At 37.3% G+C, this 13,272-nt stretch overlaps 1 protein-coding gene across 1 annotated transcript; it reads left to right on the top strand.

The window, feature by feature from the left end:
* The first annotated feature begins 6,360 nt into the window (after positions 1-6,360).
* On the top strand, positions 6,361-9,362 carry LOC121244934 (protein FLX-like 3). Its single transcript, XM_041143183.1, has 4 exons — positions 6,361-6,507; positions 7,961-8,497; positions 8,651-8,796; positions 8,952-9,362. The coding sequence occupies exons 2-4, from the start codon at positions 7,971-7,973 to the stop codon at positions 9,071-9,073; spliced, it is 795 nt and encodes a 264-aa protein (XP_040999117.1). The 5' UTR covers positions 6,361-6,507; positions 7,961-7,970; the 3' UTR covers positions 9,074-9,362.
* The last annotated feature ends 3,910 nt before the right edge of the window (positions 9,363-13,272 follow it).

Raw genomic sequence — 13,272 nt, 5'->3', positions numbered from 1 at the left:
TTCCTCCAGATCGTCCGCTTAAGGGCGCCTTGCCACCAAAATGGTTTTATCTTGCTCGACATTTCTCTAATTAAAGTTTTAACAAATCAAGTAATAATATTTGGATTAAATTTCGTACCTTCCATTATGGCCGCACATCTAGCTCTCCATAATGCCCAAGAAATTACAAAAGGGAGAAAACTAAGCCAACCAACTTGCATGGACATGGAAGCTCGTTGCCACCAGAACCTCATCATCCTCTCCTAGTTTCGAATCTGTGGTACTCTCATTCGACATGTATCTGCAAAAAATTTCTAGACTTTTTGAGCTCCTCCTCCCCCACATAAAATATGATGCAGAGTCTCCATTTGTGGCTGATCACAACACTCGCACTTTGATTCAATCGGAATGCCTAACTGTTGAATAATGCCATCCACCGGTATTGCCTTCTTCTTAGCATGCCAAACAAAGAATGACATCTTCTTTGGAAGCCAAATCTTCCAAAGCCATTTTTTTACAGGGGCATATTTCACTGTGTTGATGAACCAGATGCCAAGCGGACTTGGTGCTAAACTCATCACTAACTGTTGGCTTCCATACACGTTTATCCACTCTCGAACGTAGCTTGATGTCAGCATCACATATTTTTGCAATTATCTATTTTGGAACGAGCTCCCGCAACACATGAATATTCGGCCCTGAAGCCATGAAAACATTCGCCACCTACAAGTCAACACTTCCAATAACAGGTATATTAGCAATTAAAGGCCCCTCTCCTAGCCAATTGTCCAGCTAGAACTTTACTTGGCCTTCCCGGATAATCCACTGTGAGTTATTTAAAACCTGAGACATGAGGTCCATGATCCCTTTCCAAAAACGAGACCCTTTTCTACATTGTCTCACTGAATAAATATGGGAGCTTCCCATATATTTGGAAGTAAAAAAGTTTGACCACATCGAATTATCATTAATTAGCTTCCACGCAAATTTCATAAGTAAAGATGCTTGCACCTCATGCAGACCCAGAATACCCAGCCCACCCTCGTCCACCGACACACAAACTTTGCTCCATGAGATCCACTTTTTTTTTTTTTTTTTTTTCCAACAACAAGCCCCATAGAAAGTTTGAAAAAAATTCTCTTTATCTCTTATATCACTCCTTTTGGTAAATTCAAGACATAGAGCATATGTATAGGCATACTATTCAAAACATATTTGATTAGAATAATTTTACCTCCAAAAGAAAGAACCTTGCTCTTCCACCAAACCAACTTTTTTTGGATTTTTGTCAAGAGCAAATCAAACACTTGGATTGTCATGCAACCCACGATCAATGGTACGCCCAAATACGTGCAAGGCCAACTACCTTCCTCAAAACCCGAAATCACGTTCAATTCATTTTTGCGGACAGCCAAGATAGAGGAAGAGAAAAACATTGAAGACTTGCTCGGATTAATCAATTGACCAGACATCAATTCATACCTGTGCAATACTTCCATAAGATTCTGAATAGAAGACTTTCCCCCATTAACAAAACTCAGTATATCATCCGCATAGAGCAAATGAGAAACCAAAGTACCTCCACCAAGATGGAACGGCTTAATCTGACCCAAACTAAACTCTTTATGAAGCATTCGAGAAAGGATCTCCTCCGATAAAATAAATAAATAAAGAGAAAGAGGGTTACCTTGACGTAGCCCACGCAACGGCTTGAAAAAACCTTTGGAGCACCCATTTAGTAGAACCGAATAAAAAGGGGAGGAAACAACATTAAATACAATATTAGGGCACTTATCTGAAAAACCCAACCTGCATATGATCTCTAAGAGAAAACTCCAGTTGACTCGATCATAAGGTTTGGCTATATCAATTTTCAGCAAAACATTTCCCCTTTTGCCTTCCTATTAATGGTTTGAACAAGTTCCTGAGCCAACGATATATTCTCAAAATTGCTTTTTCCTGGTATAAACGTTGCCTGCTCAGGGGAAATAATTTTATCCTGTATCGGCGCCAAACAAAAAACCATAATCTTCGACATAATTTTGTAGACAACTGAACATAGGCTGATCGGTTAAAACTGTCCAAAACCCAAAGGCTCATCGACCTTTGGAATCAGAACCAAATTTGTAGCCCCAAAGAAAGTAGAAATCATCTGACCTTCAAAAAAATCTTTAGCCATTTCCAACAGATTGTCTTTCACAATATCCCAAGCCAACATGAAAAAACTAGCTGAAAAATCGTCTGGACCTGGGCTATTATCTCTCGGAATAGACCATAAAGACTTCTTCCTGTATAGTGGGAGTAGCACACAAGGCCTCGTTATCCTTCAATGGACACCACTAGCTGTATCAACTCCATCTCATCTATATTACTCTCAATCGGTGTCACCATAAGCAAACGCTGGAAGAATAAAATTGCCCCCTCATGAACCGCCTCTCCTGAATTCAGTGTGTTGCCATCGTCAAGTTGCATCTTCTCATGTTTTTTACTCTTTCTTTTGAGTCGCAAGGAAGCATGGAAGAAGCTTGAATTAGCATCCCCTTCGTCAAGCCATTTAATTCGTGACTTTTGACATGCCAAACTTCCTCTCCATGAACCCACTGCAGGTGCTCTTGTTTACACATCAACAACTCATTCTCGGACTGAGGCGAGTAAGAACTGGACAGAGTTGATTCCAACCCAGTGATGCGATCCTCTAGAGTTTTGATCTCAACCTCCACTCGACCAAAGACCTCCTGGTTCCACATCCGTAAAATGCGTATCATCTTCTTTAATTTTTTGCTTATTCTCATCATAGCACACCGTTCCACTCTCTCATTCCAAACCGCCCACACTAAAGGGAGAAATACTTCTTGGTTCGGATTTTTCCAGAGCTTCCTGGTCATCTCCCTCATCCTCCACCTCTGTAATTTCAAACTAGTTTTCTTGTTGCTTAGATGGCGTCCTTTTCGACTTATCAATAACCTCCAACTCCTTTTCAATCAAAGGATCGTTAGACATACACACCGCCATCGCCTCAAGAAGCAAGACCTCTAAAAGGTCAAGTCGGAGCTCTACCATAAACTTATCAAATAATTGTCTCTTTGGCAAAACGGACCAAACACCAATGACCTCCCCAATGGACTCTTCCCTTCTCACCCGGATGGACTCTAAAATCATCACTCTTCTAGATTTTGAAGATTCCCCCACCACCTTCTCCTTAACAAGAATGGGCTTCTCACCATCATGGTTGCCTACCACTTTCCACTGATTTTTTTAGGACTGTTTGTTGCCTTTATCCTGCATCAACACCTACTTATTTTTCTTTCCAACCACGGAACGTGCCTGCTTGGAACATCTAGCCTCAAGATGCCCTTTTTTTTGCAGAAAACACAAAAAGAAGGAGTTGATTCGAAAATAACCTCCTGAAAATGGCTGGACACAAGGCCCGAGGGACCCAACCAAAATGATTTACACAAAGGTTGAGAGACATTTACTTCAACGCAAATCTGCGAGGCCTCAGGACAAGTCAAACACGTCGTAGCATTATCCCTCTTCAGGTAACGACTGAAACCATTCCCCATGCTTCGTAACATTGATTCCTGAAAATAATTTGGCAGCAATCTCGGCAAAGTAATCCATACTGGAACCCACGGAGAATCCTCGTCTTCCACAAAATCGGGAGTCCAGTGAAAAACCCGAAAAGGAACTCCATGAATCTCAAAATTGCCTCTCGCCATCACACTAATAAAATCTTCCTCCTTCGCCATCTGAACCAGCACATTCCGTGGGTTACGCAATTGCCCAACCACTGAAATTGATCGCAATCCCCGACAATTTTTTATAAAAGCACGAATATGATCGAGGGAAGGCCGTCGATGAAGGAATTTTAGATCCACTGAAAATTGAATAGGCTCAGCCGACTGTTGAATCTCAGCCTTCGAAGAACATAGTGCCATCCTAAAACCGAGGCTCCCTCGGAGGTAGAACCACCTCTGGCAAAAACTGTGGCTTTGCAGCCACCACGTTCGCAAACCCCATTGCACCTGCAGCAGACGCACGCTCAATGCGCGGCAGCAAACCCAGCGTCCTCCCCTGATCCATGGCCACTCTAGCCTCCTACCTTGCCGTCAAAGGCAATGCGCCGGCGGCTAGCGCCATCATGAAGCCCTAATCGCCTCCCAAAACGTAGAGAGAAAAAAAAGACCTTAATTAATCCTAGCCTTACAACCAATCTTCTTTATTTTTCTTGGCTTGAGAACATTGGTAGCCTAAATCTTTAATGTGCCTTATTGTGCATATACTAAGATAAACCATCTAATCTTTCCATCTTCTCCCTGTCTAGAATTCCTTATTCACACCCCAAGGTAAAACATTAACTAAAAAACTTTTTTCAAAAGTTTGTTTCTATATTTGAATCTTAAATTGCACATCTAACATGTATATTTATCAAAAGCATTGAGGTTTCCATTTGTCAAAAGTGTCCCAAAAGCATCTGACATGTATATGTATCAAAAGCATAGAGCAAGATGCAACTTTACATGCCAATGCACTATTAGGCAATGTTCCATTCCACTATGAATTTTTTTTTTCTTCTTCTGTAACTAACTTTAAGCTATGAAATATGGCAACAAATGAAATGTGTTTGATTGGAAAATCAAGATGTAAACCCTTACAGAGGATTCCTTGTGGAGACTCAACGACAAGTTCAACAACCTCTTTGTACCTCGTTTGGGCAAATAATTCTTGGAAATGTTGGACAAACCAAGACACAAAACCTTAAGAGAGTTGTACAAACATGAATAATTAAAATCGTTAAATTTAATCATCTGAAAAGATTTTTTAATATTCATATAACTAGCAGTTAAATGCTCTAGGGTTCAGGTTGTTCAATACCTCGGACGGAGTGGGAAGGAAGAATCACATCTGGTGAGGTGTCCCGATACCTTAGACAAAATCATAGTCGATAAGCTGATTTAGTTTCAAAAGCTCTAGGGTTTCAAGCAAAATGGGGCAATTTAGCAATAATGTGTCTGATCTCGATAGCTTGGGGATGTAGTGGGAAGGAGGAATCATAGTCGGTGAGGTAGCCCGATACCTTGGATGGAATCAAAGTCGATAAGCCGATTTAGGTTTCAAATGCTCCAATTTCAAGTAGAAGGGCACAATTTTGAAGGAGTTGTTTGGTTCTTGTTTTGAGCAGTCTGGTGATTGGTCTCTAGATGTTTGTTTTGTTTTTTTTAAATCACTTAACCAACATGGCCACCCTGTCTCATTGCCACGTCGAGCGGTAAGATTGAGGTGGCTCTGTAGCTCCATAAAATAAAATGAGAAATGATATAATGAAGTCTTACACTACACATCTTCATCTAACCAACATGTGATTTGTCATTTTTGTCCTTCTATTTATACACACACATATTTAAGCATGAAAATAGGTAAAAATTAGGGCTGTAAATAATTCGGTCCGGACCGGTGTCGAACCGAATTCTGGATCGGTCGGTCTCAACCCCAAAATATGTGAACCGATGAAATTCGGTTCGGTCCCGAGGTCTACAAATTTTGGACCAAACAAGACCGAATCGGACTAAACCCCTATATATATTTTTAAAAAATATTTTTAATAATTAAATATATTCTTTTTATATATTAATTATATTAGTTAATGATATAATTTTTATCTAATTTATTATCATTGACCACATACAATATAAAATAATATATTCTATCAATTAATAATAAATCATAAATTATGTGATAATTTATATTATTATATGTAAATAGTTAATACATCATACATTCATACATACTCTACTATTTACACTTAATTAAAATAATTAGGTAATTTTTTTAAAATACCTAAGTTGCAAGAGCATGAATAATCTATATATAATGAAATTATTTGATATTTATTAACCATATATAGAATGTTTAATAATTACAAATACTAAAGAGTAAAGTCTAAGTTAGTAAATGATAACTCTCAATATCATAAATATAATTATAGTAAAATATTTTTTTAGTGAGTTAGTTACATAATCTACATTAATAATCCACTTAATTTTAATTTAGTAATTTAAATAATTTTTTTTATTAATTTATTTGAAAAGAATATGAAAAGAATAATAAAAAAAAATAGGTCGGATCGATCGATAGCTATCAGTTTAGTCCAGTCTCTATGGATGTTCGGTCTGGTCCTATCCGATTAGGAGAAAATGATGGATCAAAAAATTACCGGATCAAACTGATTTATACATCTAGTAAAAATTATAAATCATATATTGATTAAATAAATATGTGCGATATAAAGCTTCCGTATAGAATTTTTCAAATAGAATGGGTGTTAAAATTTCAAGAACTATTTTTTTTTCCTCGAAAAAGAAAAAGATAAGAAAAGATCAAAAGCGGTGGGTAAGGACGTCATTCAGAAAACCCAATGGGCAAGTAGGGCAGCTGCGCTCTTCAGCAAGCGAGACGCGCACATCCTTCCCGTCGGAAGATCGTAGAGGCTCGTCTTTCTTCTGCAGCTCTCCGTCTCTCCACAGCCCTGTAAGTTATCCAATGTCCTCGTCTACAAGGATTACCTTTACCTAATATAGTACCCCTTATCTTGTTTCCCATAAATTTTATCTCATGTTTAGTGTTGTTCTCGTTTGAACCGTAAACTAATTGGTATAATGCTATCATTTTTAATCTTTCATGTTGCTATTGTTAATGGATTTCGCTCTCTGCTCTTTGAAGTTCATGTGTGTTGCAAATATGTTTAAAACTTGGGCTGTGCTTGAAAATCATTGCCCAGAGTTTTTTTTTTTTAATTTGCTATTTGATAGATCAAAAAATTATATTATTGTCGCTGAAATTGTTTTTTTTCAGTTTAATTTTGGAGGGAAAAAGTTTGTATTGCAAATGCTATGGTATACTCTAGTCTTGAGTGGAGCGTACTTGTATATTAAACTCTGTTTGCATCATTAACTTACTGAGAAATCTCATTTTATCTATTCAAAGGTCTTTGCCTATAGTTAATGTAGTGATAATGCCGTTTTCTGTTTTTTCTAAAGAGGCCGATTGCATTGTTGTTAGGTTCGGATTTATTCATGGGTTTGCTACCAGAAATGTAGTTCTACATTCACTTAGAAGATAAATGAAAATATGATTATAAGAACTTCTTCTGGTTATTGGTTTGATTCGTAGAATGAGTGAAAGAAGTTGTTAATAAAATAGTAGTCAGTAGGGTTATGGAAATGATGGAAACAGATTAATGGTACCCAACCAAGAGTAATTGGTTGGTTCATTACTCTTTTTTTTTCTTTTTTTTTTTTTTTTTGCATTCATATGAACACAAACATTTGGAGGGTTTTCTTTCTTTTTCTTCATTGAGGGAGATGAATCATAAATTATAAGTTAGACACTAAGCAGGGATTTTCATATTGATGAAAGATTATGTTTCATAAATGTTGGTCAGAAGGTTAATTAGGGTGATGCTATTGTCCTCTTCTTTGGACTTTCATGGAGTATGGTTCCATGTTTACTTTTGGCAGACAAAGATAAAGAAGGGCCATTGATAAAGATAAAATGAACATAATATTGGTTGGAAGTTTAACTAGGGTAATCCTGTCATACTCTTCCTTGGACTTTATACTTGAATGGAGGCAAGTTCCATGTTTACTTTTTTCAGACAAAAGATAGACGAGACAGGGACTGACTGATAAATATTAACTACTTGAATCGTCTTTACAAGATATTGGGAAATATAAGGGTTGAAGACATGCATGAGCTCCTTTTTAAGATGCTAACTATAATTCTGGTGGTCTACAAATATAAGAGGCCATTTTTTCATTTTTTTTTAAGTTTATTTGCCTTATGGGAACTGTCAAATAAGTCAATAGAGAAGCAAGAATGTTTCCAAACCTTTTATGTATAAATATGCCTTTCTTTATGAGTAGCTTGGATTGCATGGAAAACATGTTATATCCTGTAGGTGATGATAGTGTTGTTTCTGCAGGAAATCGAGTATGGCTGGGAGATATCATATGCCTCGTCAACCTGAAAACTTCCGCAGTTCACGTGATGGCCCTCGGCTTGTTGTGAACCGAGGACCAGGACCCCTGCCTATTCACCCTTCTGCTTTGGAAGAGGAATTTCAAATGCAGCATAGAGAAATGAAGAGAACAGTTGTTGAGAATCGTCTTGTTATTAATGATAATACACATCTTCAAAGGGAATTAACAGCTGCAAAAGATGAGATTCACAAACTGGGGCAGGTCATACACAAACTCCAGGCTGAGAAAGATGCACACGTCAGAGAGTTGATTGAGAGAGGATTAAAGCTAGAAGCTGACGTCCATGCTTCTGAGCCTCTGAGGGCAGAGGTTCTGCACTTAAGAGCTGAAGTTCAGAAAATGAATTCTTTAAGACAAGATTTGTCGGCCCAAGTCCAAAGCCTCACACAAGACATCAATCATTTGCAAGCTGAGAATCAGCAGCTAATTGCCATGAGGGGTGATATTGATCTGATGCACAAGGACCTTATTGAGGCCAGGTTTGAAAGAAGAGTTTCAGATATTATCAATTTTCTGCCTATTCATTATCTGTTAGGGAGGTTGAAGGTTGATAACAGAAACTAGGACATTTACAAGATATATTTATTATTTTGCTTTTCTCAATAGTTAAATTTATCATGTGACACTTCTAGGAGGGCTTACGAATATGAGAAGAAAGCTAATGAAAAATTAGTTGAACAGAAGCTAGCAATGGAAGAAAACCTCATTTCTATGGCTCGTGAAATAGAGAAGCTGCGAGCAGAGCAGCTAAACACACAGAGGAGAACACGGGCACCAGGTGAACTCTCTCTTCTCTCCCTCTCCCTCTCTCTCCCTCAGTCCCTCTCCTTATAAATTAACTCTTTTTTGCTCATTAGTCCATGTGTTGGGTCATTGTAGTGTTAAAAAACTCTGGAAAGTAAATTAGTATGACCCCTTCTTATATTTGTATAGATGTTCGGGGTTATGGAGTGTTGAATAGAAGCCATGAAACCAGATATTCAAGTGATGCATTTGCTGATGGCTATGGCCGTAGTTGGGGACATCACGACAAGCATAGTTCTCTTCGACGTTGATTCTTCAAAAAGGTGTCTTGAGATGCTCTGGTGTTGGGATTCTTCATGATAACCTTCTTTGCTTCTTGGTGACTGAGCATAGGGTATTCTTGGTGAGAAGAAGAAAGCGATAGGAGGCTCATGTAGAATGATTATTTTACCACTTCTCGAGTTGAAATTGTATCTCCTGCATTTTAAATTCAAGAAACATTTTTCTTTTAATGCGTAACACAGATTATACAAACTGGAGAAAAAGTGTATTATCGAATGCCTCCTATATTAATGTTCTCCCAAAAATGGAAGTTTTGTAGAGTAATTGTGTTTAGAATGTTAACCGTTTGCAGTTGATTATACATGGGGTTCGAGCCATGCACTTGGTCGATTGAACTGCTTTATGTTCATGCCTGCCCTTGTTAAAGCTCCCACCTTACGGCACTATATACTTCTGTAACACCCGTTCCCAAATGTCAGGAGCTTGGTCAAGAGATTTGTTATCATAAAAATCTTGATCAGCATCTTATTTTATCATAAAATATCTTAACCTGAAAAGTCTTATAAAACTAAGGTAGGTCTAAGACTGACTTTGTAAGGACTATCTGCCCCATTGTAACGAGAAATAAGAATTCCAGGTCATCCTTCCTACCCCCATCTTTTATTTGCCTAGCAATCTCATATAAAGCCTTGATGCTACCAGAAACTTGTATTGATGACAAATATTTCTGCCATATCTGTTTTAGTAGGACAATATTATAGAGCATGAAATGTATCCTTGACTCTCTCATTACAAAGTTGGCATACTTCATCTATGATGACTTTCTTCTTCTTTAAGTTTTGTTTTGTCGGCAAGCAATTTTTGCAGGCTTTCCATGCAAAAACTCTCACTTTATTTGGGATTTTCAAATTCCATAGAAACCTCAAAAAATGCCTCTTCGTGTCTGCATTTGAGCATTCTTCTTCCTGTTTATCTTTCCTATTGCTCTGAACAATCTATAGGCACTTTTCACACTATATTTCCAACTTTCTCCATTGCCCATATCAGTTTGCCTTCTTGATTTCCTGGGCTGAGAACAATATTCAGAATTTCTGCTGCGATATGGGGGGAGAATAGGGATCTAATCCTATCTTTATTCCATCACTTGGTATCATTATCAATAAGGAGTTCAACTCGTTCCACTCTTTCCCCTTCCCCCATTCCATCTCTCTCTTCTTTCAAGCTCCTGTAGCCAGGAATCGAACCATCTTTCTAGATATCAATTGATTTCTTATTCCCCACTCTCTAGTTGCATCTTTTTTGCCAGTCCATGAATTGCCTCCCATATACCTCATCATACATAAGAGGGGTAAAAGAACTCAACGAAGAATTCACAAAAGAAGAGGTAAAAGTGGCATTACACCAATGTGCCCGACAAAAGCTCCAGGGCCAAATGGAATGGCACCATTAGTTTTCCAAAAATATAGTCATACCTCTTATGTGCATCTTTCTCGTGGTGGAAACAGAATAAGAGGGAAAGACACGGCCGACTAGCCCAAGACTCGAGGTCGAGTCTTATTTAAAGAGAGAATGGGGGAGTGAATCAAAAGGCTTCCATTTTTGTTCTTGGTTTGCGGGCTTTTGGACCCCACTAGATCTTCTTCATAGTTGAGAAGGGGAAATGAGTGTAATCAATGGACATTAATGAACTATCATTAGTTCATTGAGGGAAGTTGCACATCCTACAAGAGTTATCACTCTCCATTTGGATATTCACTTGTGCCAAGAGAGGAATCCCTTTAAGTGTGTCAAAAACAGGTCCATATCGTGTTGTAAAAGAACCAATTAGCCTCTTTTGGATGGTTCAGTTGCCAACGCATCAAGTTTTGATCTCCCAAAGACTAAGGGACAATGATCAATCCCATGGAACAGATTAAGCATCACACACACACACACACACGACCAACAATCTGCATCCTTAAGAGCATCCACATCCCCGTTGGTATAAATTTTTCCTAGATTTTAGCTATAAAATGTTATTCCTAAATTCTTATCCTAAATTTTACTCATTTATCAAAAACCTCGTATATCTTATTCCTTATCATTTTTCTCTTCTATTAAAGTAATATTTCTCTAATATTTCTTTATGTTTTTTTTTCTCTCACTTCCATTTATTACCTTAACTACTCACTCTTTTGTATTTTTCCTTATGTTTTGAACTATCACATTCTAACTATTATTTTAAACACAAAGCCGATTGGTTTTGTGGGTCTGATAATAGTTTTGAAATTATTACAATTTTAAAATAATAAAAATTTTCCTTTTGCAACGGTATTTTATTTGTAACAGATAAATAAAAATCAAGATTACGATTTTTGCTGAGATCAAACGATGATCAAAAGGATTTAAGCTTTAGGCACACCCGATAGAAACAAATAGATAAATTTGCTTTTGTCATACGTGAAGATAAATTTGCTAATAATGTGTACATCCATAATATTTTCTCAATTATTCGTACAAGTACTGAAATTACCCATACACCAGCCCCAAAAGTTCATTACATGTGCCCATAATATTGCTCAGAAACTTCCAAAATAAATTCTCAAAACAGTTAACCACAACAATGAAATTGCTATAATGAAACTGGTTTTCTTGAGTTTTCTCTTGCGCCTCTCTTAAACAATTTCTAGTCGATGTCAACTAGTTTGGATATCTATTAATGATTATATCTTTTGAAGTTCAGTTTTTAATCAGTTAAATGTATTTTGGCGATATACTGGTATTTCCGGGTTATACCAACAAAGAAACCTGCAAGGATGCCCAGCCTGCAAATTGACAAGTACATATTAGTAAACAAGACTACCAACACATATTAGCAAATAAGACCACCAACAAATTACGTACCTCACAGTTTTGGCAACCGAAAAGTCGGCACCCCTCATTATCCTCCGTACGAACAGTTATTCGACTTGCTTTTTTAATACCACAATAACATATTGGGTACTCATTTTGGCGATAGTTTCCTAAGCATGAGATATTGCTAGTGTTACTATGTGACCCAGGCATTGGGTAGTGTTGTCTTTTCTTTTGCTTCAAGTTTGTACACAAACAATGAGCATATTCTTATCTTTAATACAAACTATATTCCAAAGTTTTTTAGCTTTTTATTATAGTTTAGAGAACCTTGATGATGTTGGCAATGTCCTCAATGGCTACAACAATCAGTTGCCAATATTCACTGGTCATCCGGGTTACCCTGCCAATAAGTATGTGTCAGCTCTCCTTTTCCTCACCCAACTTTGCCATCATCATAGCCGAAGGGTATACAGTTTAACTTCCGACAACTCAATCCAACCAACAATCAGAATGCATGGGGAAGAATAAGAACATGCCAAATGGATGAAAAACAACAACAGATAGTGACACTAAACAACTTGCTAAATGGAAATGAATAACATGGTAAATGGATAAAAACCAGCAAGCATTAATGATAGAAAACAGTGGGCTAAAACAGCATGCAAAAAATACTACTAATAAAAAACAAACAGCATGCATGCTAAATGAATAAGAGCAGCCTCATCTGCTTCCCTAAAGAACAACGTAATTTAAATTTATAGTATGTTAACCTCAAATATCAACCAAGTATTTAAATATTTTCCCATGGAGCATAGAATGATTTTATTTATTTATTTACAGCATGCTTCAAAAACAGGAGATCAAGCTCGAATGGTTGCAAAATCTTCAACCCCAGTTGCCTTTGTGAAAACTATCACAATAACAAGGTGGTCATCCAGGATAGGATTAGTCTGCCATATCGATCGAGCCCCATTGACAACACTTGTGATTTTACACTTCGAATAATAATTAGAACCATAATCATAGCCTTACGCTGGACATGTAGCCCTAACAAGAGCCCTAAATCAACACCAAAAGCTGCAAAAGACAAAGGTCGAACACAAAACAACAAGGTAATTGAAATAGGTGTAGAAGAGAACCAGGTAAGCCATCAACACAAAACAAGTGTAGAAAAATAGAGTGCTAAAATATCAAAATAGTTGAAATTACAGAGGCATAGGAAGAAAGAGTGGCTGAACTCAAACTCAGAATAAGGACCACGTATCTCATTTAATAATTCAACACATAGAGGTAAAAAATGACAGCATGGTTTTAAAGAACAATGGTTGAACTCGAACTTAAACAACATAGAACAACAGAATCACCAAGATTGTCAACAATTACTGACATTACA

Source organism: Juglans microcarpa x Juglans regia, chromosome 8S, assembly GCF_004785595.1.
Source record: "Juglans microcarpa x Juglans regia isolate MS1-56 chromosome 8S, Jm3101_v1.0, whole genome shotgun sequence".
NCBI classification, from domain to species: Eukaryota; Viridiplantae; Streptophyta; class Magnoliopsida; order Fagales; family Juglandaceae; genus Juglans; species Juglans microcarpa x Juglans regia.
This window is presented reverse-complemented; position numbering and strand designations above follow the sequence as displayed.

Bases quoted from the DNA above. Each gene is read 5' to 3' on its own strand.
- LOC121244934 (XM_041143183.1), top strand. From the start codon at position 7,971: ATGGCTGGGAGATATCATATGCCTCGTCAACCTGAAAACTTCCGCAGT. The intron at 8,498-8,650 runs GTTTGAAAGAAG...TGACACTTCTAG, and splicing joins AAGGACCTTATTGAGGCCAG to GAGGGCTTACGAATATGAGA. The intron at 8,797-8,951 runs GTGAACTCTCTC...ATATTTGTATAG, and splicing joins GAGGAGAACACGGGCACCAG to ATGTTCGGGGTTATGGAGTG.